This window comes from Amblyomma americanum, chromosome 3, assembly GCF_052857255.1.
Source record: "Amblyomma americanum isolate KBUSLIRL-KWMA chromosome 3, ASM5285725v1, whole genome shotgun sequence".
Taxonomy (NCBI): domain Eukaryota; kingdom Metazoa; phylum Arthropoda; class Arachnida; order Ixodida; family Ixodidae; genus Amblyomma; species Amblyomma americanum.
This window is the reverse complement of record NC_135499.1, coordinates 141697071-141724060: the sequence shown is the minus strand read 5'-3', so window position 1 is coordinate 141724060 and position 26990 is coordinate 141697071. Positions and strand designations below refer to the sequence as shown.

General features: G+C 46.7%; 1 protein-coding gene across 1 annotated transcript in view; it reads right to left on the bottom strand.

The window, feature by feature from the left end:
- Positions 1–67: 67 nt before the first annotated feature.
- The window catches only part of Trpm (transient receptor potential cation channel, subfamily M), a 205391-nt gene continuing 178468 nt past the window's right edge, over positions 68–26990 (bottom strand). The window contains exons 6-22 of the mRNA XM_077656821.1: positions 24297–24468; positions 23058–23241; positions 21707–21833; positions 19428–19500; positions 15309–15409; positions 13926–14060; positions 12579–12629; positions 8508–8648; positions 7826–8091; positions 6983–7211; positions 6028–6411; positions 5092–5220; positions 4627–4875; positions 3761–3935; positions 2841–2973; positions 2125–2448; positions 68–1491 (exon numbers count right to left, since the gene is read on the bottom strand). Of these exons, the coding sequence (XP_077512947.1) occupies positions 435–1491; positions 2125–2448; positions 2841–2973; positions 3761–3935; positions 4627–4875; positions 5092–5220; positions 6028–6411; positions 6983–7211; positions 7826–8091; positions 8508–8648; positions 12579–12629; positions 13926–14060; positions 15309–15409; positions 19428–19500; positions 21707–21833; positions 23058–23241; positions 24297–24468 (3930 nt within the window). The 3' untranslated portion in view covers positions 68–434. The remainder of the gene's footprint in view (positions 1492–2124; positions 2449–2840; positions 2974–3760; positions 3936–4626; positions 4876–5091; positions 5221–6027; positions 6412–6982; positions 7212–7825; positions 8092–8507; positions 8649–12578; positions 12630–13925; positions 14061–15308; positions 15410–19427; positions 19501–21706; positions 21834–23057; positions 23242–24296; positions 24469–26990) is intronic.

Below are 26990 nucleotides of genomic sequence, written 5' to 3'. Positions count from 1 at the left end.
GGTGTACTGGATAGCGCCAAACTTGTATTTGTATTTACACTGGCGCCGCTATTATGATTATTAGGGGACTTATTAGAGCTTCTCTTTATATCTCTTTACATTACTATCGAGCAGGAGCCCGGATACAAGGCTTGCAACGAGCCACCACATTACACTTGTAATCACCAACAGACTTGCGCAAGAATAGGAAAATACCTGCTTCTAACCACGTGTTCTCACATGCGCTCTTGCGACGTCGCATTATATCCCATCGAGACTAGCACTGGGCTACGTCGCAGGTGCGCCAATCACGCCAGGTACCGTGCAAGATATCCTTTTGGTCACAGACCTAGTCTTCCGGGGACGCTTTTAAGAAAAAAGCCCGCACTTATCGAAGGAAGCGCGGATGTACAGGTGCATGTGCCACAACTGAACTCGGTCGTCACTCCTATGTCTCAGCAAGGCGTCTCGTTGCTGGGTAAGCTGGCTCTCCTTCGCGGACTGTCGTCGTCTCGCGCCGGCGTGACGCGGATCATGAGGCGCCTCGAGCCGGTGCCCACTATCTCCTCAACGTCCGACTCTTCGGCGAAGTCGCTCAGTTCCTCGAGCGAAGCGGCCTCCTCTCCCTGTAGACGCCGCTGGATGATCCCACCCATCATCTGGTAGTCGGCCGCCTCAGCGTCCCTCAGGATCTCGGTCTCAGCCGCTATGGCCGCCACCATGGGCGTCGGTGCGGGCGACGTTGGGCTCTCGGGCGGCGGCAGAAGGCACGCTGTGCTCTCCAGTTCGTCCGTGATGCTGGTGTACTCGCCCCGCAGCGCCGACAAGAAGGGCGCCCGCGACGTGGTCGCTGGTCGCGGTTCAGTCCAGCGGCTCACACAGGACATGCCCCGCTCCAGGCGACCCTGCCTCGCTGCAGTCTGGTGCAGCTGAGGTTCGGCAGCGCCCCCGCCTATTTCGGGCTGGCAGACGCTCTGCCAGCGCTGGAGGTTCTTGCGCTTCTGCGAAGCCAGGTCGAGCACTTCGTTGGTGGCCACTGTAAGCTGACGGCTGAGTCGCTGGTGCGCCGTCCGCCTTCGGATGGAACCGGGACGCCGTCGGCCCGAACCTTGTCGCACTAGAAGATCTGGCGGTGCCACCGTCGCGCCGTCCGGCGCTGACAGGGCCACCATCACCGGCCGCTTGGGAGACACGGGCGGAGGCGGCTCTTCGGTCCTTCTGACCTCGGAGGTCTGCTCCGATGACGCCGAAGGCTGGGGAGGCAGCGATGGCGGCGGTGACGGCGTCCTGGGGCTGTAGTCGGCCGGGCTTGCCGTGTGGTCGCTCTCGGCCGACGGGCTGCCGCTATCATCGTCCAGATCCTGCGCCTCAAGCAACCGTTGCACAGAGGAGGAGATCTGTTCGGCGAGGTTCTCAAGCTGCGTCAGTCGGATGTCCAAGCCCTGGATGGTGGCGTTGGCCTTCATCTCCCACTGGTGGATGTCCTCCACTCTTTGAGACATGGCGTCCACCCTGCGCCAACAAATCAATTCGTGTGAAATCCTCCAGATAAGGTAAAGTATAATCTGCAGTCAAACCACGCAGAAGAATAAACACTGCTCAGACCCATCGATATTCATGAATCTTTATTTATTTGGTCGTGTTTTGATGAAAGTCATTGCTTTAGGCGCATTCGTAAATTGGCCTTTCCGGCGGAGGATTTGGATTCACCGCTCCGGCCATAGCCTTATGATCGAAGAAACGGCAGCTGATGTATTCCACGGCGTTGATCGCTTACGCGTTGTGGAACGCAAGATCGATGGAAGCTCCCCGTCACGCACGGACTTGATGAAAGTGCCGCTTTCTCCCATTACCGCACTCGCCCCTCACTATCAGTTTCATTTCCTCCTCCGCTTACTCTACCTCTTGCGCCAAATCCCTTCCCCGCGTTCTAGCGCAGCTCCTAGATGTGGCGCGGAGAGGCTTCTGCCATCGATTCACGCCAAACACATTAGTTTGGGGGCAGGGATTAAAGTCACGTTGCTTACGAATTAAAATTTGAATTTGAAATTTCGAATGTGGAGAGTAGGAAGCAGAAGCATGGAAAGATGCGAGGCCTCAACGACCGCAAGAGAAAGGCCAACGCTCGTGGCAGTGGGTGTTCACCTTTCCGTAGTGGTGAATACGCGATTCTCGGTGGTCATCTGCTGCCGCACTTCCTGCTCGCGGAAGTAGCCCTCGACGCACTCTTGCTCGAAGTCGTGAATGCGTTCGATGTCCGGCTCGTCCAGGAACAGCTTCAGGCCGTGGTCGAAGGTGCGGCTCTTTCCCTTCCACCAGCGCACACCGCACTTGACGGCCAGGTGCAGGTGCGACAGCACTATCAGCGGAGGCGGCAGCAGTGGCTTCTGCTCGTACTCCATCACCACCGTGAATCGCTGAGACTTCCACACGTGCTGAGAAATGGCGTTGACCTCGATGAAGATGTTGCTGCGTGAACAAATAAAAGCGCGTCACCTAAATTGAGGACATAATTATTCAATGTTTGTTCTTAGTAAAATCAATTGTTTTGATTTTAGTTCCGCCGACGACGTTTGTTCGGCAACGAAAGACCCATCTATCGCTGAGAAAGTTGGTCAACCACGCAAAACCTTTTTTCGACCACTCGATTTAAGATCGTGCCGCTAATGATCATAAGTACTCCTTGACCACCGAATGCAAGTGGATAGCAGTCTGGTCTGGCCTCAGGGATCCGTAACGAAAGAAAAAGGAAAGCAGTGACGTCATGCAGAGGTTTGGCAGCAAGTTAGCCTTGAAGAAAATATAACTTGATAGAGCTACAGCGGTCTTAACACACTCCTCCAAAGGATGGCGCCTCTTACTTGAACACAGCGATGAGCAGGTTGACTAGTAGTATATTGGCAACCAGCAGGTAGACGGCCATTATTGCCGGGTTTATCCAGCTGCCTGGCTGACAGGTGTACTCTCCTGGTTCCCCATCGTTCTTGCAGACAGCTGGACAGAACATGCACGGAAAAAGAACACATCCTTCCGTATTAGCAGGCGAGCTCGTGCACGACAACGACTTCAAGTAACAAGCTCGAAACGCACAATTCAAAACATTAATTGCCGAAAACGTAATGAAAGGCTTTTGTGACCTGATACTTTCTTGCACACTTTACGAGGCTGCCGCACTAACCTTAATGCACACATCAGTAAAAAGAGATTAGCTAAAAGCAGCTGGCTGGCTCGTTTTGCCATCGTCCATCGCGCGCAATTTCTCTGACTTGTGCAAACGCCTTTATCAACAATGTTCCACGTCCTATCGCAGTGTTCAATTGCCTGCTGAAATTTCAATTTCCGTTGGTTGCTGTTATGAATACTTCTTTTCTTTATTTTCATTGTAAAGCAACGTAATGCGGAGGGTGGCTCTTTTTCTTTTTCATTTTGTTACATAACTGCCACCTATAGTTGGGCACATTACTGAGCCCGGTTCTTCGGAAATTCTCTGGCATGCTTGCCTTGAACAGTGGGACGAGAAAGTAACCCATCAAGTGTGCGGAATCTAAACATGCCTCCCTCTTAACCGCAATCATTGGGCCTATGCAACGTTAATTGTGTCATGATCCCATGGCGAAGAAAAGTGGAATATTTCATTTTCTTTCACAATTCCACGAAATGACTACATACTACAGCTTCTCACATCTCAGGCATTCAGTCCCTGATCGTATTAATTTACAGAGATTTCTTCACCGCTACTCTATGCAGCATGCATTTTCAGCCTCAATGGTTATGGACGTACGGTCTATGCTGTCGGCGAACACCTCGCCGTAGATCATCCAGTAAGGCATGAAGAAGATGTTCTTGATGAGGCCCCATGACGCGGTCTCCTGCGGATGCAGGATGGATTGTCTCGCCACTCCGTAGCTCATGAGGATGACCAGCAGTAAGACCACGAAGTACATCATGTTGATCACCTGCGGCAGCGCGTCACACTCGTGGTCAGCTGATTCGCCGAGGGGACTTTTTCCTCATCACTAAGCAGCGAATTCATCATTACTTCCAGAATAAAAATAAACTCTCAGTGACCATGGAATGGACAATGAAAGAGCTTTTACAGTAATCGAGCCGTTCTATGCCTTATATGGACATCTGGTAGTAATGTCGAATGAAGCTACGCTATTCTGACGTCACTGATAGCTATTTTTCTTCTTTCAGCCTGTTTTTTACTCATCGCAAATTCTCATACCCTATTAAACGTGCATACCCTATTAAGCCTGCAAATCACTCAAAATTTTGGGTATCAGCAAAAGTCGTTGACGCATGTAAGCGCATCATCGGTATCCGCTTAGACAAAGCGGGGCCAAGCAGTACTAAATAATATGCAATGCAACCTCGTTTTGATCAAACTGTCTATAATAAAATAATGGATATAACGAAGAAATCACGATTTCCGTAAAGAAACTTGGCCAACAACGAAGCTATGGCTATAAGGAAATAATCGCCGGGCCCCTTCAACCTCGTTATAAAGAGGTTAAAGTTAATACCAATTATTAACTGGTAGATCGCCTCCATCTTAGAAGAGCCAAAATTAACTGAGCCTCTGTGGGCCCGCCTCTTTGCGGCCCCCAAAACAGCGTGCGAATGAAGGAATACAAGCCGGCGTACCATTTTTCCGATCATGGTGACGTAAGGGCCGAGGTACTTGTTAACGCTGAGAATGTCCAGCAACCGGATGTACCAGTACATAACAGTGAGGCAGTACAGCAGCCGGCCTTCGGCGTGCGTGGACGTGCTGAAGCGCATGAACATTCCCACGAGAAAAACGCCGATCACGACCACGTCGCACGGGTTCCACTTCTTCTCGGCCCACACGAGTATCTTCTGGGTGAAGTTCTCCGGTTCGGACATCATTGCCTGGCGGAAACAGTTAAAGCTTGGTTATTTAAACAGGCAACATCAAAACGCAAAGTAAAAAAAGATAAATATTTTTTTCAACGGCAAGAAAGCTGAAACCCATTCATCATATATTCACCACCCTTGAAGTACGCTGTCAATTGAAAAAAAGATGTGCCTTGAATTGAAAGAAAAAATTTTTGCAGCTTGTTATGGCTGTTCTTGAAAGTTCCATACCTCGCGGACTTTCTCCACGGCTAAGGTGACAATGTAAGCGATGACGTAGACTTCCTGCCAGGTTGGCTCGGGGCGCATTTTGACGAGGACGACGTATGTGAAGAAGCAGAGAAATATTCCGTAGGCAATCTGAAAAAAGTCAACAGAAACAATACGTGATTTCACTTTATTGAATTTAGCCTGAGCAGACTGCATTCCAATTCGATTTAGTGGCTTTAATATACAGAATGCTCATCATATTTTATGAAAGAAAGAAACCAACAAACAGAACGACCATGGAATCACCTGAGTTTACGTCCTTTATTGTGCGCCTCTGCCGTGCAGAACGCAATTAGCCATTGTCTCCTCTGGATACTATCAGGACAATTCATTACTCATGCCGCGCTATGCGCCACATGTTATCTTGCTAAGGTTCCCTTATGAACCTAAGTGTGCCCTAAAATTTCGTGAGAATGAGCCAGTTTGGATCAGGTGTTTCCGCTGGAATTCACTGCCACACCAAAAAAATTACAAGGACACCTACTTCCATTGCCTGTTGGCAGTGCGATTGCATTAGCAGCTATTTATACCTTTACCGGAAATGACATCATTTCTGGTCTGGTAATTTAAGTTCCCTCCAGCCAATCGAAATGTTCCTGTTTTGTGACGTCATTTCCTTCCAGCCAATGGGGGAATTTTATGACCGACTACGCATTCAGGCCCCATGGGGCTTCTGAAAATGTCATCGCATTAAAATTGGCAGCTACTTAGAATGTTCTTTTATTCTTGGTACTTTCCTGAAGCACTGTGGCACATGCAGCCCATGAACATTCCTCAGTGCTGTAAAGGCCAAGCAACGCGTGCCGTGCAGCATCTCACTTAAACATTGCTAGAGCAACTGGACAGACACACGGGCGGACATCATGCAAGTTCCGCAGTAACGGAGTTAGCACTCACGGCGTGACTCCAGAATTTAGTGACGGGCGCCGCGTAGAACTCGTATATCTTTCGGCCGAGCTTGAGGGGCCGCTTGCGCGTGCGGATCTTGAGGTAAGCGGCCTCGGTGTCCGCCGGGAAGAGGCTGCCGTTCTCGAGGCGGTTGAAGACTGACGAGCACTTGCGGGACAGCGGGCCTCCGAGCGTGTCAGGATCGAGATTGATGACGCCTGGCGGGTTGAGCACTCCACCCGGCGGGTCGTCCACGTCCGGGTTCGAGTCTTCTTCGTCGTCCTGCAGGTCCAGGTAATGCTCCTCTTCGGTTTGCGGCATCAGCTGCAGCTCTTCCTTCGACTTGAACTCCAACCAGAGAATGGTCGGTGGAAACAGGAGCCCCAGGATCACCTGTAGGGGTCAGAGGGAGGGCATGAGTTTCAAGGGCTCGCCAAATCACGGGCAAAATGTTCGCTCAACGTGCACCACAAAAGCTCCAGAGAGACTATGTGGGTTCTGCAGCAGCAATTTACAACGGAAAAAGGAGGGAGGGAGCATAATATGTCCCCTTAATAAACTGGAAGGTAAACCACATTACAGGGCTCGTCCTAGCATAAAGACATGCCTGGTGTCAGAGCTAGCGAATAACAAAATATTTTGTAAAATAAACTGCCACGTTGAGGGAAAACTGAACCAGCATTATTACCTGGTGTTCCGTGGAGCCAATTGTTGTCCGTTTTGTTTGGCACCTTGAATAACTAGTTGCAATTATTTATGTATAGTAAAGGTAGAACCGACCTCTTAGCCAATGTGCACCTTTTCAGATCGATTATAGCGACGCCGCTTTAACTGAGCGGCAACACCACTTCAATAGTAGAAAAACTTGCTTTCAGGGCTTGCGAACATTCCTCCACCAGCTGCAGCCTTCCTGACCGCGTAACAGTTTCGCACGTTGTTCCGCTATGGTCCTTGCAACGCGCACCTTGAGGCTGACGTTCTTGCGGGTCCGGAGTGCGCCCATCCACAGCTCGGCAAGCAGCATCTGGTTGGCGGTGTGAGCCAGGAACCCGCTGTGGTTGGCGGCCACGGCGAGGCCCAAACAGGTCTGCTTACTCCAGTTCTGCAGCTCGTGCGTCAGCATCTGCAGCGTCGTGTTCTCGTCTTGGCGGTAGCAGTAATCGAGAAGGTCCAGAGCGAGCTTCTCGAACTCCCTGCGTGAGCCATCAGCACACCTTGCACATAGTACGCACAACACGAGCCTTTTTGTAGGCCAAACATGTATGGCAACCTATCGTGACACTTAACAAGGGCTGGTTATATTTTTACAATGAATGTTTGAAGATGGGGACTTAATTCTTACCGGAAGGACAAGTCAGGCACGCTACAAATTTTTTTCTTTCTGTTATATAGTAAAACAATGATCCTGCTTAACTCTGAATGACGAAGGGAGCTGCCTGAGGTGTCATCAATTGAATATGCGATTTCCGGAAAAATAAAGAGCACGTGTGAGGGCATAGCGTTCTACGAAAGAACTTTATGCAAGAGAAACATGATTATTTCCGATAGGTCTATCAGAATTTTTTCCAATGTTCACAATGATACGTTAGTACATTCCCGTCAATTCCTCATCAGCAGCTTGAAATGCACAGTAGACATAATATGTGCCCTCCTGTCCATACCCCTTGTCCCTACTCTTCTCCCTATTTTTGTCCCTCTTTCTTGTTCCGCCAGTGTTAAATATGACTTAACCAGGGCATCTATCGCTCCACGGAAGTTTGCCACAAGCGCTCCCAACCCCTGGTGCACGGCATCACCTCTCGCTTACCGGGCATTCTGCCTGAGCTCATCAGACGCGTCCGCCTCGAGATCGTCCTGCGCGGCCTCGTGCGCCATGGCCCAGTAGAGGCGGCTGGCCACGAGGGCCTTGACGATGGCCTCTTCGCCGTTCTGCCACATGAAGATGGCCATGCGCTGGCGCTTCATCAACACCGCCCAGATGAGCAGCTCGTTGAACGGGTGCGAGAACGTCGACTCGGAGCCCAAAAGAGCCAGAGAGGCCTCCGTATTCAAAGCTGTGTGCAGTGTAGGGGCCTGCGTGTCACCCCAAGGCACGAATTGCTATAGAACAGTCGGCATCGGTCAGTATCGCGCGTGCATTCTAGACTGGGTAGTCGTTTTGGTAGAATTCTTAATAACCTTCAAGTGAAATCCGCTCCTTAATACCTCCCCTGACACCACTACTTTTCTAACTGTCCTTTATTCTTGTCCGTGCGAAGTTCGTGGATGACCTACAGGAGCACCTCCTGATGCGTAAATATCCATAAATGTCCTCAATTTTTCAGAAGCTCAAGAGTTTTCTGAGAACCCAAACGGTAAAAAGACAAAAAGAAACATAAAAGCAATGGAAACGAAGTGTAACATATTATAAATTATGAGGATCTTTTATCTTTCATCTCCCCAAACAGGCGTGCATCGATAACGCACTATAGATTCTGCGAGAGACGCACCGTGGACATGCGGCGCATGACAGTCGAGTAGAGGTTCCGGAACTTTCGCCGGCAGTAGGCCGACCGGTAGGCGCCACCCATCAGCTTTTCCACCACCAGGCCGATGTCGTACAACGTGTACCGGTAGCCGGACGGAAGATTCTGCGAAGAGCAACGGCTTTCAGCAGCAGCACTTCCTCAAAGTTACGTGAGGATCTACTCTAATCCTCAGGCGTGCAAAGAAACACCTCCCTTACAAAAATTTCCTTAGAACTTTTATAGACTGTCCATAGACTTCTATCTAAAGTCTATAGACCCGCTATCGACAAACCCTAGGGAACAGCCTATAGGCAATACAACTCCTATAGACAGTCTATAGGCTATCTATACATTTATGGCCATGCAGTTTTAGGAAGGCAATAGGAAGGCAATCTATAGGCATCTATAGGAAGGCAATCGTGTCTATAAGAAGTCTATAGACTGTGTATAGACCATTTCTTTAAGGGCTGCGCTCTCTGCCGTCGTTATTGTTCGATAATGCACGAAACCCAGCTACATTTCGATTTCAGATCAATCAAACTGCAGCCACATGAGCTTTTCCTCGGCAGTCTGAATAGCAGTGTTTTTTGATGCCACTAACAAACTGCCAACTTTTTTTCTTGTTCGTGTGATGCAGGCAACGCATTCCAGCTTCGTTACTGCTGTGTAGTAAAAAGCAAAGGGGGGTAAGTACTGCTCAGAAGAACGGGTCATGACGAGCGCCCCTCGTGGAACAACAAAGACAGCCGCTCAGGAACTGCCTGAGTTGTCGCAGAGGAAAAAAAATCTGAGCGAGTTGCGTTCAGTGGACCTCTTATGCTAGTGTGAAAACTAACTCAGGAAAAGAACGGAAGAGCGTTCGATGCGCATTATATTCTTCGTTATTTTTCTTTTCTTTTTAGCTCTATTTTATTTCAAACACATAGTCCTTAAAGCCGCTTTGCTCCGTAGTACGTCCCTTTCACCGCGTCCACGTCACCTGCATGAAAGAACTTTTTTTCAAAGAAGAAACAAGCCACACTTTTTTACTGTTTCCGCATGGCATTCTGATTAATTAGTAATAAAATTAATTTAAGCTTGTTCCACGAACTTAAGCCGCCGACATTAGGCGCGCGTGTTTGCCTTAATACTTGCATACCGAGAGCAAATGAAGAAAAAGAAAAAGGTTGCGATGATTGTCTTTTACTCGAAAAATTTTTGTAAAAAATTTTACCCGCAGGTACTGTGCGGTCGCATTCGCATTAATACTTGCATGATGAGAGCAAAGAGGAAAAAAAAAGCAAGTACAGACAGGTTAATTCTCCTTTCATTTTAAATTTTGTTGCAGATGCGACTGCCGCAATTTTTGTAACACCTTAAATTATTGCGCGCGAAATGTTTGAGACGCAGGATTTGAATTTCTCTGCACATCAGTGCCCTCTACAGTTCAGTCGACGCGGCTCCACCATGGCAATGATTGACAGTAGGTGCACCACAGCTTGTTGTTTTCTCACGCAAAGCTCCGGTCTTGAAGCTTTTCTGTTTAGTAAGTACTCCTCTGCGGGTCCAGAACTTAATAACACGCAACGTATCATGCCCATTTCCCATACGGTAGTCGTTGCGTCCGCTTTACGCCCTCTATCATACATCTTACCTCTGCATTTAACCCTTCTTGGGCAGAATAAAACAAATAAAAACAAATAAATGAAAAATTGCTGTTGACCATTAGCGCAACTTTTCTGTTGCGTTTCAAATCAAATCCTTTTTTCTATTTTTATTTTCTTCTCTTGAATAGGGGCGCTCTGTCTGGTATTGCACCGGTGAGACCGGAGATTCCCGTTAAAGCCATCCAGACGGAAACGTCATTTCTTATAACCTTTCAAACTAACCTCATAGGAAGCAGAGAAAGATTTGTTTAAAGTACGCCACGAAAAATGAAAGACTGGTTTCTCCTGCATCCAGTCTCAGCAGCGCGCCGTAAATCGAGCACATCAGCTTAAGACCGCAATAGCAAGATCAGAAACTTTTCTCTCTAGGCAAATGCTCGAATCCCAAGTTTGCTAGGAAATAACGCATATACAGTCAAGAGACAACTTGCGAGGGAGAAGAATTTTAGTTCCGCATAATATTTTATGTTTATTTATGCCATATTGTAGCCCGTGAGACTCAAGCAGGAGCGGAGTACAAAGACAAATATCAAAAGAGATTGAATAGATGATTACAATACAACGAGAATATGGAAAAATGATTAAAAAATATTCGAAACTACCATAACAGAGAAACTGCGCACAATATCGAAGTTCTGCGGCACATCTTATATTCATTCAGTTAGACATCTTCGCACTGAACACCTTGAATACAAGAATACAAGCAGAATACGGCAGAGCGCTAATGTAAAATGCAAGATAAAAAAATAATGTAGGATTATGTTAAACTGCGGTGCCATTTGCCGCAGTTGCATCCATAAGCCCTTTTCGATTATGGTTACGCGAGCGGCTCTCACTTTTTCGGTCCAACTTTTTTCAGACGCCGAAAGCATTTTGGTGCAGCGTCTTTACTAACTTTGCTTTCCCTCGCCTTTCTTTTTCGTCTTTCTGTCTGTCCTACCTTTTTTCCTTTCCTCCTTCGTTTCTTCCCTTATACCTTAGCTGGGAGTTCCCGGGTTCGAACCTGACCGCGGCGGCTGTGTTTTTATGGAGGAAAAACGCTAAGGCGCCCGTGTGCTGTGCGATGTCAGTGCACGTTAAAGATCCCCAGGTGGTCGAAATTATTCCGCAGCCCTCCACTACGGCACCTATTCTTCCTTTCTTCTTTCACTCCCTCCTTTATCCCTTCCCTTACGGCGCGGTTCAGGTGTCCAAAGATATATGAGACAGATACTGCGCCATTTCCTTGCCCCAAAAACCAATTATTATTATTATATCTTGCACTCTTCTATTGACTTGTATAAAACTTTTTTTTAATCTGGAGAAATCCGCAGCTAAGAAATAGCAATAAATATCTGACACCAAAGTATATATGTACATAATAAAGACGGAATCATTTCATCTGACAGTTGTTGTTGACATTAAACGCAGTCGATCGCCCGCATTACACAAAAAGCGATAGCAGCAAAAAAGTACCGCTGTAAATTCCAGCAGGAATGTTAAATTGTTGTGTCCTAGCTCACCAGCTCCACTTTTTAGACAGCATATGTGACAAGCGTGCTGTTTTTGTTTCTTTGTCGTAGTAAATTCTAACTCTGCCATTTAATACCTATAGCGATGCGACGGCGTTCTTCTAAATCTTTCGCAGTGGTTGCAACCATTTTCTGCATCATTTTTTAATCGCCATTGAATCAGTAAGTTTCTGTTTCTTTATTTTGGTTTCCTGAACACTTGCCCAAATAAAAACAGCCGTAAAGGGAATATTAAATTAAGGTGGCACACTAAAATCAAAGAGATTGGCGTCGCATTCGATACAACAGCTGACAGCCGGTGGCCAAAGAAAAAAAATCTACAATCTACACATTGCGATGAAACGCTGACACGAAAGGACGGGGCTTTCCAATTTCACGGTGTGCGACGCTGTCTTGATATACGTGACCGAAAGCTCGTCGCCTTCTTCCCCTATGCGAAGCCGCCATGCGTTATTCCTGTTTACGGCACGTCGCCTTCTTGGCTGCTTTACTTTGCCTTCGCTTCGATGCGTTCGAGGGCAGGTGTGTGCGGTGCGCCGCATCATTTGCGTGCAGTGCCACGGAAGCTCTGTTCGCGATAGGTTGAGCTCCCTCGCTCATGATGCACGTCAGTTCCCACTCAGACACTCTTATGACGGTGGCGTCTCAGGCTTTCAAAGAGCTGAGGCTAGCGGAATAAGAAAGCTACTGTGGCGAATCATATTCGGTTCTAGAGGGACACGCGATCGAGTCAGTGCCGTACGTACGCACAACGCAACGAACGGGAAAAGTGATTGACAGCTTATTTTCCAGCAAAACGGCAGGTCGGTGCCCCTTCTGCTCCACTGCTGTGCACGAAACTAATATCAATGCAAACTCCATGTTTTTTTTTCTTTTGTGGCGGAGAAGGTTCTTACCTTTCGTACCTCTTTGACCAGAAAGCGAAACGTATTGCTGGGTCCATGTTTCTGCGAGTGAGAAAGAGAAAAAGGGAAGCGATGAGGTGAGAACACTCCAACATAATAGGAAGAAGCGAAATACGCAGGAAGGAAGACAGCGATTTTAATTTTTTTTATATACGTGCGAGGAACTGATGTTGATCCACCAGCGCCTCAACGCCCCGCTCTCATGGCCCAACCCATTTTCGGCAGCGTCTTGGTGGCCCAGTACCAATTTTTTCTGCTTCAGTGCGTCGACAAGACCGAAAAAAAAAGCATTCAGTTTTCCTTGCGTACTGAAGACTGATAGCTCTAAAACCTGCCTTATTCATACAAGCTCACCTATAACTCACCCGAAATACAAGTCAATGTAATATCCATTTTCTATATTTATTAGCCAAAACATATCAAAATGAAATAGTCGTAAGGACTTTTCTAGCCAGTTCTAGCCAGTCTGTTGCGTTTTTTTTTCTATTGTTATCGTGCTGATTATAAGAAGCACTCCGCTGTAGCCTATGTTCCTTGAAGAGAGCTCGGTTATTTCTGGTATTTGCGGTGGTTAAGAAAAGTGGCCCGTTATACTGGCACCGCCAATAGCATCATAAATGTTTGCTTAACCCCGCGAAACGGTGGCAGAGTTCCTACGCCCTTAAACCACATCCAGCAGGCAAACGCACTTATTAATTTTTTGGCGACGCCATCTTTATTCACCTCCAGAATGGCGCCTATTTGGAATCTAAGATACAAATTCCAAGCAGGAACTTGCAGAACCGCTCTCCCTCACCGAGTATCGCACCACACTCCGCAAAAAAAAAAACTAATTCACTCCTGCCCCCCTCTCACGCGCACACACAAAAAAATATTAAAATACAAAGAAAGAAAACGAATATTTTTGGACAGCTCTTCGCTCGGCCAAACTTTCTTTCCGCAAATAGAGAATTAGGGTGCATTGAAAGTGCTTAACTAGTGCTTAAATATGTTTTACTGGTGTTCTTCTTCGACGGCCCTCAAGGAGTACTAAGGTGTGAAAACAGTCCATGCAAGCGAATAGGCGCAAATAAATCTCACTAATGTCACCTACCGAAGACATTTATTACCCAGTAAGTTAGCCCCACTGCTTCACGTTGTGGGAAAAAGCGTACGGGGATTTGGTATAATTTTGTTTTATTTATTATGTATTAACAACACTTCACTAGACCGCAAATTTTATGGAAACAGGTCAGTTTCTCAGCATGCTTTACTACCAGAAACTGTGCACATGAAGGGGATATTTTAGCAAAATATTAACCAGCGCGCAGGCACATTATCGGCCATTATTGCACTTACTGTGCTGTACAGCTCCTCCAGGCGTGGTATCGTCAAGAACTTGTGCATGCTGACCCCGTTCTCGAGAAGGATCTGCACAAAGTCCACTCGATCCATCGCCAGCGCGTCCATCATCGCCTGCTCCAGGGCACCCGGCTGTGGTTTGGAGAAGTAAGGTTGCTCCGGTTCGTTAGTATTCCTTCATGAATCCTCATCGAAAAATCGAACCCCTATTTGCAATGAGACAAAAAGTCCAGTTTTCGTTCTCCTACTTTTGAAAAACAATATCCTCATCTTTCATTTTTTTAGGAAAGATTAGTCCGAGAAAGGTTCGACCACGAACACGAAGGATTCTTTTGCTTTCTTTCTTTTGTAGAAATGCATTACAAAGCTTGCCGCTTCATCGAACTCATCTTTGAGGAAAAAGAATGTGAAGGCGTGCAAGAAATCGTTGACTGACAATAAGGTAGTTTCGATAGAGTGCATGGCAGTTCCCGCAAGGGGAATAATAACAGAAGGGCGCTGTAATTTATTGCCCATCGCAAGCGCAATAGCGAAGAAATTTTTTCCTGCTACAGATGCATTCAGCATTTTACGGGTGTGTCTACAACATTCCCTTACTAATATTTTCTCTTTCCCCACTGTAATGTGGTTAAATATTCACAGGTACACCTAATTACACAGCATGTTCGGAATGCATTAGCATTAGAATTTATTGAATTTTTTACGTTGAGTTTCAGTCATTCTTTCATACTTTTTTTGTCGGTCCCTTACAATTCTGCTCGCTGACAACCGGACATCTCTTCGACTCATCCAGCCGATGGTTGCATGTTCCTCTAAATGTGTGCAGTGGTGGCGTTAAGGACCCAATGAAGATAGACCGGAACGTATATTCGTCGCTTTCATTATGGTGACGTCATTTCCTGTTCTGGGAGTTATGTGGACTACAACACATTTTTTTCACCCGATAAAGCTGTAAATGCTACGGCATCAATTATTTTTATAGTTTTCAGGGGTTTAACGTCCCAAAGCGACTGAGGATATGAGGGACACCGTAGCAGAGGGCTCCGAATAATCTCTGCCACCTGGGGCTCTTTAACGTGCACAGACATCACACAGTACATGGGCCTCTATCATTTCGCCTCCATCGAAATGCAAACGCCTCGGCCGAGATCGAACCTGCGTCTAATGAGTCAGCAGCCGAGCGCTATAACCAGTGAGCCACCGCGGTGGCGTTATCGCATTAGTAACACTACGGGATAACTGTACCACGTCGTATTTTCTCTCTGCCGGCAAGCTATTTGACGGTCATCTTTTTTTCTATTAGAAATAGCTTTCGGGTTCCGACATAAGAAACAGGTCGCAGGTATACACGGCGCCACCTGGTGGGCGCTCACAACTCACCGGCCACTCCTGGCCGTAGACGAAGATCTCGGAGCGCGCTATATCTGCCCTGTTCCAGGTCAGGGCAAGATTCAGCTGATCGACAGGAGGTAGATACTGGCCTGCAAAATGTTCAACGCACGTGCGAACGAAATTACATCGCCATAACATGAACTGCGCGTTTATACAGTTCAATGCACCGTTCATTCCATGACACGGCGTGTCTATAATTTATCACGGCCACGTAAACTGAACTATACGAATGTGCGCAGCTTTCACGTGACCTTAGAACTGGTCATATACTGAACATCTTTAATTCAAGTTCAGTGTAAAGAACCTTTATTGTTCTTGAAAGCAGATGGAGAGCCGTGTGCGTTTACTGATTTGTTGTCCAGATCTCCATCAATGAAAAAGCGATAAAAAATTAACTCTGCGTGTTTAGGATCCAGTGGAATGTCTGCTTCATTTATTGCAAGCAGAAAATTACCAGTGATAAATACAATAAATTGTTCCTTAAGTTCAATATTGATAAAAGAATATAAAACACAAGAAAAGTCTTTTCTGTAATTGCAGTAACATAGGCCCGTTAAAAAGAAAGGCAAAACTTCGTAAGAGTTAAGTTGAAATTTAGACTTGGTGGTTCATACTTCGGAACAGTAGCGCAACAAGACAAGGTACCGGTGAACGAGAAGGCCCTTTCAATGTGTTTCCCTGGATCTTTCTATGACTGTCATGTTCACTGCCTTGGCCACATGCCGTGCTAGGACACTTGCCTAAGAGTTGTTTCGTAATTAAAGAATCGAAACAGCTACCAAAATATGAGAATATTTCACCAGTGAAAAAAAGTAAAAGAATCCTGTCCTTGTCGCGAACTTCAATAATACTCCAGCTGTCTTATGTGAGAATGTTTTTGGTGCGTAGTGCCTGATCTATTTCCAAAACGTTACCCTGACCAAGACAAACATATTCCCGCTTTCCGTTGTGCCGATGCGGTTCTAAAAAGAAAGGGAGTCTGTAAGTTTTGCTTATGAATGTAACATGTATGTGCATCCAGTCGCAAATATCCGCTGTTGTATTTACTTTGTATTTGCTTTTCTTAGTTGTCAATTTGTGTGTTCGTTTACTTTTGTTTGGTATTGTGCCATGCTATGTATTCATTAACCCCGTTCCCCTGTCTATTGTCTTGTGGGGCCGTTGGGGTATTCATAATAAATAAATAACTGGTAAATGCTGCTCTCTTGTTTTCGATGAGTTAAATCTTTAGCACACAGTGCCTCACACGTTCGCATTTTGTTTGTCCTATTTACGATTCTTTTGGATCGCATTAGCACATGCCCAGCATTAAGACAGGCCCGAGTATTGATTCAAAGCCCAAAGAACGAGTGACATTTGTGGGCCGGAATATACGAAGTGCAAACCTCGTCCAGGTTTGGTGAAACTGAGGATATTTATGCTGAATCAAGACCAACAGAGTATGAATTGTGGCTATGTTCAGGTTGTGCTCCTTTAAAGGCATTTAAAACTTTTTTTCTTAGCAAAGTGAACTGGGGTGGTCAGACTGGGGCGGGCAGCTGGTAAGGCATACTTGAACCACGAAAATAGCGCTAAAAGTGACAGCAAGAGGAGACGAATAGTTGCTTCCGCTTTTAGCATTACTTTTTTCGTTCACTTTTTCACTCTAACCACTGTAAAAGTTTTGGCATAAAAATTACAATAAAATATGCCAAAGAAAATCACCAAGCTTCAGCAAGGACCGAATAGATTACTTCTTCTATCCGTAGATTAACATTTCACCAAGGAAACCTTCACTGCAGTCGCAAACACAGACTTTCAGGTTAAGCCCCTTATGGACTCGAGCCCTATAATGCATGTCAAGCTACTTCAGATGGCTTGCAAGTCTCTCATATTATGCAGGCGTGTAGACGTCTAACTACAAAAATGCATAAATCATGAATCAAAAAGTTTCCATGCGCTAAAAAGATGTAGTTAAAAAGTGTATTTTTCTGGTAGTGTTTCGTCATCCAGTCATAAACACTTAAGACCAAGGAAAGATTTTAAAAGACGTCTGAAACAAGTTTTAACTTTAAAACTTAACATTTCTACAGCATTGCCTGTCTGGTTAGGTTCCATATCTTGTAATAAGCTCTGACACGTCTCCAATTTTTTTTTAATTTGAAACACAACACTTCGAAGCCGGCTCGGCTCCTTTTTCAGGGGTGACTGGGGGCTCTGGCTAGTGCCTTTAAGTATGCCTAGTGGTGCAGCAGGGGGACAAAAGAAGGAACCTGTTGATGTTAAGGGCGCGGAAGGGTTTGAGGACGTTCACACTGCGGGGTGAAGGCTGTTAGTCACGTTGCCGGGCTGTGTGGCGGCGGTTCTGCGCCGACAGCCTAACAAGCGGAAACTTTTTTCGTCATCAAAAATTTTAGTCTCAGGTTGGGCAAGGCCTGAAAGGTACCCGAACCGAAAACCTCAAGACGGAGGCTGGCAAATTTTCTCCACTTTATCAAGGCAGGTTGAACAGCTTCCCTTTGCTTGGCGCTAGGGTGCGGCAACATCCACTACCTCGATAACGGCCGGCGCTTAATTGCACTTTATATAAACCTCACGCTCGCTTAGGTAAACAGATGCCGGGAAAAGATTAGCTCTGATCGGCGAAGCCCCAATATTCTGAGCTATCAATATTATAAAAAGAAAAGGTATGTGTGCATACGTTCGAAAAGGGCAATCGATGTCAGCGTTCCAGGGCAAAAACCGCTGGGGCGTAAGCAGGCATAAGAACAAGGACCATGTTTCAGGTTACGCGCTGTTCACAAGAAAAGCGTGGTGCTTAAATTACCGCCCCTCCAGTGCGCGGTTATCGGGCACTCGTAGCCCGCGGCGTGCCAATTTAAATTATCGTATTTGCGGGAACGCTAACTGCACGCTCACGTAATGTATTAACAGGAATAAAAACAGTCAGAACTTTTTAGGATTAGCATGGCAAGATGAATTCGTTAATGCGCAGCTCTCCTATTTCGCAGCCTCGATTCTTGTGATTTGTGCAACACCCCACAGACTGGAGTAATTTTTTTTTATTTGCAACATTGCAGTGAAGTAAATTTTACTTGTATTTGGCCCCTCCTTGTAACGGTGCACTACAGTGGGACTCAAAGGCACGGACGTAGAAATAACGGCACGAACACAGCGCCATACGAATCGTCTAACGGTTGTTGAAACAGAAGCTGACCGCAAGCGCAAAAAGAAAACAAGAAAATAATGTGGCTATCGCCTAAATGCTTCATTCTTTTACTGAAAAGATTAGTTCTACTTCCCCTTATCGATGCAATAAACACATATATTTCCTCCCCGTCCCCACTTTTCGCTCGATGTTTTGCTTCGGCGTCACAAAACTGCTTCTATTTATCGTGGACCGATGCTGAGTATAGGGTACTGAATTATTTAATGCTGGATAATTTCAATTTGCTGCCGCAGCAAGGTAACGTGCCGCGCTAACAAAACAAAAACAGCCAAGCGGTTTTTGACGTGTAATTTAGTCCAATCAATTTGTGTCCAGCAGATTCATTTGCCGAGTTTTTATCGTCGTGTTGTTTGCAACTAAGTTGTCATTGCCATTGAATCAGAACAAACAACTCTCAATTGCTGGTTATAAGAGTGGAATGAAGGTTAGCGTTGCATTGTACGTCGACGAAATAAGTAATCCTGATTGTCTGTCGTATCATGCTGGATTAGTCAAGAACATACATGATTTCAGAGCAATTGAATATGCAGCTACTCACTTCTTGCAAGAACAAAATCATACAAATGGGCATCAACCTGTGAACACTGGACAGATATGAAGCATCGAATGTATGAGAAAACTGTTTTCAGGGTGTTTCGACTGCCCTACTAACGACACTCGCGACCAGAAACAGACATGAGAACATTGTGTGCTCCACACATATCTCAACCAGCTCCCTTCACTCGTATTTTTACACTCATATTTTTACACTTTTTACACTACACGTTAGCATCTAATTCATTCATTGCCCCTTTACCAGTGCCTGCAAAGCTCTATCGGATGTCGAATAGCGTGCTCATTATAAAACACAGTTAAGGCCCAAGGCATGCAAGTTACGCGAAAGAGCCTTGCTTTCTTACCTTTTAGCAGAGCCGACAGGACTGCCTGGTCAAGTTCCTTGCAGGGGCCTTCTCCCATGCGGAAGACCGTTATCTGCGCGTCGTGCGGAATAAATAGTACGGATATCATCACCACCTACACCTACGTCGTCGTCACCATCATCGTCACAATCCTCATCCCCCGCATAATGTGTGCCGCACGAAGAAAACCCATCACAGAGATTACCAATTACTTCTCTTCTGCATCAGCCGCAGCCTCTCCGCCCAAGAACTCCTAATCTCATCACTCGGCATCATTCTCCGCTGTACGCAACTGCCCCTCGGTCTACGCTTTGCCACCTTAAATTGCCGCCGGTTATCTCACTTGCATTACTTTATCTACCGTACAAGCCGCTCTCCCCATCTTAGATAAAAATTTATTACCGTAAAATAGAGCTTGTCTTGAAATCTACGCTGTCATCTCCATGCTTATCAATGTCATTTCAATTACTATTTTTGTCCGTCACTCCCTGCAACATAAACAAACTCGCACGTTCAGTTACACAAATTCTTTCCTTATTCTGTTGCTCACAGTTGTTTTTCTTTGTGTGTCTGTAGCAAAGAAAAGCAATCGCGCTGCAAAGATAGGAGCGGACGCGATTGTGCAATCGGGGAGTCATAATGAGCATCCTGGCGACAATGAACACTCGCTGAAATAACAGCGTACTTAACGCAACAATGACTATTCACTCTGGGCGTTCTTCCTCCAAGTTATTTGTTTCTTTTTTGTTGCTTTTCTTCGTTTATGTGATTTGTTTTGCGTCGTGGGAACGCGTATGCCCACTGCATTTCAGCCCATCGTTTACAGCGTCCGCTTTTCTTCCTTCCGGGGCTCTGCTAAGTGCGAGAACGCTTGGCATCGCTAAAATTAGCGATCCAGGAGAAGATGGAGCTACGAATCGCCACTGTGCGCGCACGCATTCACACAGAGCCTAATTCCTCTCCGTGTGAGGCTGCGGACGTCTACGGCAACGTATAATGCTCCCCTCGCTTACATTGCCGACGCAGTACTTCGTTAGTGTACGCTAATGCGTACATACCACGCCACAATGTAGACCCACTAATTCCATTTATTTTTCATTGTTTTTCCTCTTTCGGATTTTTTTGCTTATTTCGGTGGCCGTTCTTCTAGAACTATTGTGCTCTGTCAGCGGGTGTTGCAACCTGTCAGTCGTTAGTTCCTTGTCTGCCAGGTTTGTTCCTCATTTCGTATGTCCTACATACGTTTCACAGTAATGATAAGAATAAAAATCGCGATAACTGTTTTCATTCCTTGTTTGTTATTGTAAGTTCTGGGAATAGGTTAGCAAAAGAGAATGCCACGTGCACAGCGCAGGGTAGCAAACGCGTTTCATTCCTGAATTCATCCGCTTTTTTTATCTGCAATTCTCTTATAACAAAACGACGTTTATCGACTTCAGAAACCATGCTGGTAACCCTCAAGAGAAAAAATTGGTAGGGTTTTAGGCTGTTAAACCGAATAGGCGCGAGAAAGCATGTGTTCATCCTTCGCCTCTTCTTTCTGGTACCTGCATGTGCACGCAACCACGTTTCTCGCTCTTCATCTTCACGCCCTCTTTCCACTCAGTGGCAGCTGGCGCCACGCCCTCCTCCCATTGGCTGCAGCTGGCGCGCCGCTCTTCCGAACTGACCCGAGCTTACCCGAGTTACTTCGATGCTTCACACAAGACAAAACAAGATTCCTGCTGGAGACTGGTGCGTCTGGAATATGCTTTCGCACTATAAACTTATACAATAATAATAAGGAACTTGTTTATTTTGGTTCATCAAATACAAAAACCGAGGACATACAGGCTAAAGGTGTTGCAAACACCTGACAAGGGCGTGTAGTCCCGGACATTGACAATCAGCGGCAAACAGCAACAGTTTTAGAAATTTTGCGCAGAAGCCATTCCCAAGCAAAACAAAGCCTAGGAGGCAACTTAAAAGTTGAATACACTTGCATGAAGGAAAGAAGTATCAGGCATAAGATTGAAAATGTATTAGAAAACACAAGGGTGAACTTTATGTTGTTCACCTAGGAAGCCAGCATTGCATAAACTTTGTTTTTAAAAGTGCTTCGTGAGTTACCAGTTTGCAGGTTGCCAGTCTGCCGAAGGAAACCGTCAGTGGAAGGTACGGCGGGGGTATTGAAAACAGAGAGACAGGAGAGCGAGAGAAAATGAAAGAAAGGAAAGCAGTTGGCCGCGCGAAAGGCTTTCCTTAACGCGCAGCCCACAGCTGTCATCCTACGCACTTACTAGGTCTTTCTTCTTGATGGACTGCAGGAGTTCCACGTAGACTTGCTCGGCTTGCTCTTGCTGTATCTGGAACGTCTTCTCGATGGTAGTGATGAGTTGCTCGCGGAAGCCCTCGGGTAATTTGCTCCTGGGAAAGCAATGCGCGCAGCACACGTGCGCTCGCTTGTTTGCTGCTGGCTGCTCGCAACGCGTAGTAAACGCAATAACCGCGTGACTAGACGAAAACCTGTTTTCGAGTTACGCGCGAGAGATGAATAGCCCGCAGTGAACGAAAAAGGAGCGAAGCCGTTTGTTCTCGTTTTCTTTTTCATGGGTCTTCAGAGTAACGTTAGTCTGCATTCCCGAATAATGGGAAAGTTATTGAAGCGTATTCTGCCGTACTTCATATCCTCTTTCTCTCGCTTCTACTGGCTCGGTCATCTCTCTGACCAGGAGTAACGCATGTTTCGAGCTACAGTAAACCAGCATTCGAAACTATTCCTATTTGGTGTGCAGCAAGCCGACACGAACTATATACCTCGAGCACATGAAGACGATAAAAATAAAAAAGAATAAGCATGCACTATCACAGATTAGCGAGCGAAACGCCGAGATTCAATAAAAGAAGAAAAGCTAACGCGCATAAAAATAGCATTCCCTTTCCACACCAGAACTAAAAAGTTTGGTTTAGTTTATCGGTGTTTAACGTCCCAAAGCGACTCAGGCTATGAGAGACGTCGTAGTGAAGGGCTCCGAAAATTTCGGCCACCTGGGGTTCTTTAACGTGCACTGACATCGCACAGCCCACGGGCCTGTATAATTTTGCCTCCATCGAAATTCGACCGCCGCCGCCGGAATCGAACCCGCGGCTTTCGGGCCAGCAGCCGAGCGCCATAACCACTCAGCCACCGCGGCGGCTTCAAAACTAAAAACAACACTCCGGATTCTCGCTATAGCATCCGCCAAAGGTAGTCCCGCAGTACCAAAGAGAGAAAGAAAAGCTGCTTTTTAAGCGGATTTCCTCCTTTTTATCAGACAATAGTTTTATGTTTTGTCTACTTTGACGGGGCGCAGTAAATGAACATCAGTTCAGTTTTCATGTGTATTGTTATTAAGTTGTAACCCAGGTCTCTAGCATCACTGGGATCTTAGCACCGCCCTCTTGGACCGCATTTCTGAGTCCAGAATAGTGTTTCAAACATTTCTCAGCGATTAATTAGAATACGGCGCAACATAGACAAGGCAATGAAACGAGACGACGAACAGCGACAACTCGGGGCATCTATTTGCACGAGAACACGCCCAGCAGAGAGCAATGCTCCCAAGTGTCCTTCCCCCACGACTCCCCGTGCAGCAAGCGTCCGCTACTTACTCGTCGTCGGGTATGTACCGGTGCGCGAAAGCGATGAGGTCGGCGGCCCGGCCCGATCCATCGCACACCACCACGGGCACCGGCGGAAGGTCGGTCACGTATTCCAGCACCGTGCGCACCGTGTTCAGGCCGCCCTCTACAATCACGCACACCACGGGGATGCCGCACCACTGTACGCTGGAGCCTGGAAGCGAAGTGTTGTACAAGTGTGCAATTTTGCCACCATTTGAGATACCTACTTTTGAGATCGCCTTCCGTCTTCTTTCTGTACATTACTTCAAACCATCCTTCACTTGCATTTGTATATTTTTCGCCTATGAAGAATGCTAGGTAATATACGACAGCACAGAAAATTTAAGACGCGGTACCTATCTCAGTCGACCTAGGGAGAAGGACAGGTTGTGATGAATGCTACGTAACATGCGTGAGCATTGGAATTTTAATACACGCTACTTGTCTCAGTCGGCCTCAGCCTGGGAAGGACAAATCACTGTGCGTCACTGCAGTGCTGACATCCAAGAATAGCAATAGTTTACTTACTCTATCATCAGTCCAATTCCTTAATTACGCCATGAGAAGATTCCGCTGTTCCTTTCAACTTGTCAGTAAAAAAAAAAAGAAAGCACTTTGAGGCTGCATCAGTAAGCCCTTTTACGTACCGGTGTTTCGCCTTTGGTGGTCAGCTTGCCTATTGTTTTATCAGCTGTAGTGAGTGGTCAGCCTATGTTCTCCAACGACTCAGGAACTAACCTCACTTGGGAGCACTCCGGCTTATTTGGCGCCTGGCGAACGTTCGCTATTTATCATCACGCTGTCGATAATAATTATTTTATTGCACCTATTCCTTTCTTGAAATAATTTTTGTTGGGGTTTAGAAATGTTGCTCCTGACTGAGAGCAACAATTATTTCTTATTAGTGCTCAAACCAAGAGACCAAGTACAGCCCCAATTAGCTCTCAGTGACTGTAAAGAATCGCGAAGTAATGAATGCAAGAGAGAGGTATAATACAACATCCCTGATTGTATGTATTCAATGCGTATCTTTTACAGACAAAAAGCGTTTTCATCCTTTTTTATCTGATGCTATAGCCGAAAAAATATATCGCATTGCCTGTGACGAAACTGTGGAGCTTTCTGCGCCCCTGTTGCGAAAAAATACAACAATAGCACACATACTTTCTCGCTGGCCTCCCGTAAAATGCCAGTCAAATCCGAGTGTACTTCTCAAGAGGTACGTACGGTGGTAGAACCTCTGCCTCGATATGTGCTTCTCGAGGCGCTTCCGCAGCCCGATCTCGGCGCCATACTTTCCCGTCGTGCCGTTGTCGGCCAGCACAAAGTACGAGTGGTGCTGGTTGAGTACTGCAAAGCGGCTCTTGGGCGACGAGATGCTGTAGTACTGCACGACCCTCTGTGAATGGATGAGAAGACGAGGAAGGGAGGTCCACAAGACGGAACAAGAAGGAAGGTGTGGGAATTCAAATGTCTCGAGACACGAATAAGAAAATTCGGTACACGCTTAAAGTCTGCCTGAAGAATGAAACGCGATAGCGCCCGCTCTATATATCATCCACATGACAGCATCACTCCGCAATGCTTCCAGAGGCCCTCATGCCAAATGGAAACTTTCTACTCCGCTTCCTCGAGGACGAACGATGACGTCACACTCTCTCACATCGCTGCTGGTGGCCTACGTGAGAAGCCGAAAGTCTCCGTTCTATCAGGCTGCGCAAGGCCTCCGCCGCTGGTGCTCCTGTGATTTTTCAGAGACTAACGACGCCACGCAGCCGCGGCAGCATTAACCGCTGGTGACGCCGACGACGACGCCAGCTTTTCCGCCTCACGAGCTTCTAATTATCGCGTTAAAAAATAATGGACGCGAAAATTTTTTTTTTACAAACAAAATGGCATGGCCGGGTTTGACCTCCATCGTGAAGTGTGTGAGGAGGGCTAAAGGTGTTTGTGTACGGCAGCGAAGTGCATTGACAAAGAAAAAGAATTGTGCATGTTTATGTTTAACCATTCGCATTGTGCTCTGTGTTGAGCAGTGACTCTTGACGCGCTTCATTCTCTCGCCTTATTGTCATTGGTCAGTTTCACTTTTGAGAGAGAAGCGGATCAACGCTTATCAGCTTGGACGTCATAGGTGGAGTCGGTCGTTGGTAAAGAGTCATAAAAATGAAGTGAAGAATAACGGCTTCAAAATACTAATGCAGTTATACTTCCTTATTGCTTGCTTAGTTGCCCAGAAGAAGTATTAAAATATCGTATTTGAAGGTTTGGCAGCAACACCTCTTTTTTCAACTATGAGGTAAAGTATTTGTAAGTGTGTACATTAAAAAAGACTTAGCTCGCTTACAGACCTATTCTTTTAGCTAGACAGCCGAAGCAACGCGCACGAATAAAACTTTTATTAGATTCACTTATCGTTCCCCAGAATGAATGCTTTTTCCAGGCATCATATTTTTGTGCAAACAGGTTGTCTGTACATTCTTCTTTATATGAAAGCCGGAAGCTCTAATTTAAAATATACCTAAGCCTTTCTAAAAAATTTAGATCCCGAGCGCTTTGTTTCTGAGCTGTTGTGTGCGTCTCGTTATGCATTGCCAGCGCTCCTTATATTCTCAATGTGCCAGGAGCTTTCCTACTCACTTCTCCAAAAGTTAAAGCTGAAATAAATAGCGTCCTAGAAAACATCGCTTTCGCCTTTTATTCTGTCCTCCCGGTTTCCACGAAAAAAATGATTTCATTCGCAGGCAACATATCCGCAAATTAAGCCCACCAAAATAAAGATACTCGAGGACTCTTCGCTTTCTCAAGACTGCTGCCACGGGGTGATGCGCCCCACCACCTGCTACGGCGGACACATAAGTAGAACACGTTCTTGGGCAAGTTGGTTCATAGCTTGAGCAGATGAAGCGCACAAAACCACAGCACACAAAAAAGAAAGACACGAGACAGGCGCCTGTCTCGTGTCTTCCTTTTATGTGTGCTGTGTTTTTGTGCGCTTCATCTACTCAAGCTACGGCGGACACGCATGCTTCGCTTCTTTCCTTGTGGTGCGTTGGTGGTCACGGTTCCCATTCCTCGAAGGTTCCTTGTCTGCCCCACTCCCCTAGTTTTGCAGTCCCGCGACATCCATGAATCTGCACTTTTTCGTGTGATCTGTAGGTCACTATCGCATTATGATGAAGTTGTTAGGTTCGCGACCAAACCACACATTTTCGAAGATCACTCCGCGTATTACTACGTATCACCCTGCCGACGGCACAGCGGCAATACGCCACACGACTGCCTGAAAGGCACTCCACGCTTTGGTTGTTTTTGAACTGAGCGCAGAGAGTACAAGAAGCCAACCAACACTAACACGAGGGCCCTTTTATCGACCGTGATCATCAGGGACCTGTGGTCCCAGACGCACCGCAAGGAAAGGAGCGAAGTGTGCGCTTCCGCCGGACCATGGTGTGGGACGCATCATCCTGCGGCAGCAGTCTCGCGAAAGCAAGGAGTCCTCGGGTATCTTTATTTCAGTTGGCCTAATTTTTGGCTTTGTTGTCTACGAATGAAACTATTATGCGTCGCATATTGCAATCACTCAGTTCAGCCGTTGGGCGTGGCCGGGAAGCCACGAAACCACGTGACGTGACGTCACGACAGCCGGAGGAAAAGCTGGGCCCCAACTCGCGCGGTCGCGCGCTGCCGCAGCCACCACCTGACTCCCGCTCCTCCCGCTAGGGGCGCTGCGCCGGCGCGTGACGTCACGCAGGAAAAGCTGGGCCCCAACTCGCGCGGTCGCGCGCGGCCACAGCCACCACCTGACTCCCGCTCCTCCCGCTAGGGGTGCTGCGCCGGCGCGTGACGTCACGGAGGAAAAGCTGGGCCCCAACTGGCGCGGTCGCGCGTGGCCGCAGCCACCACCTGACTCCCGCTCCT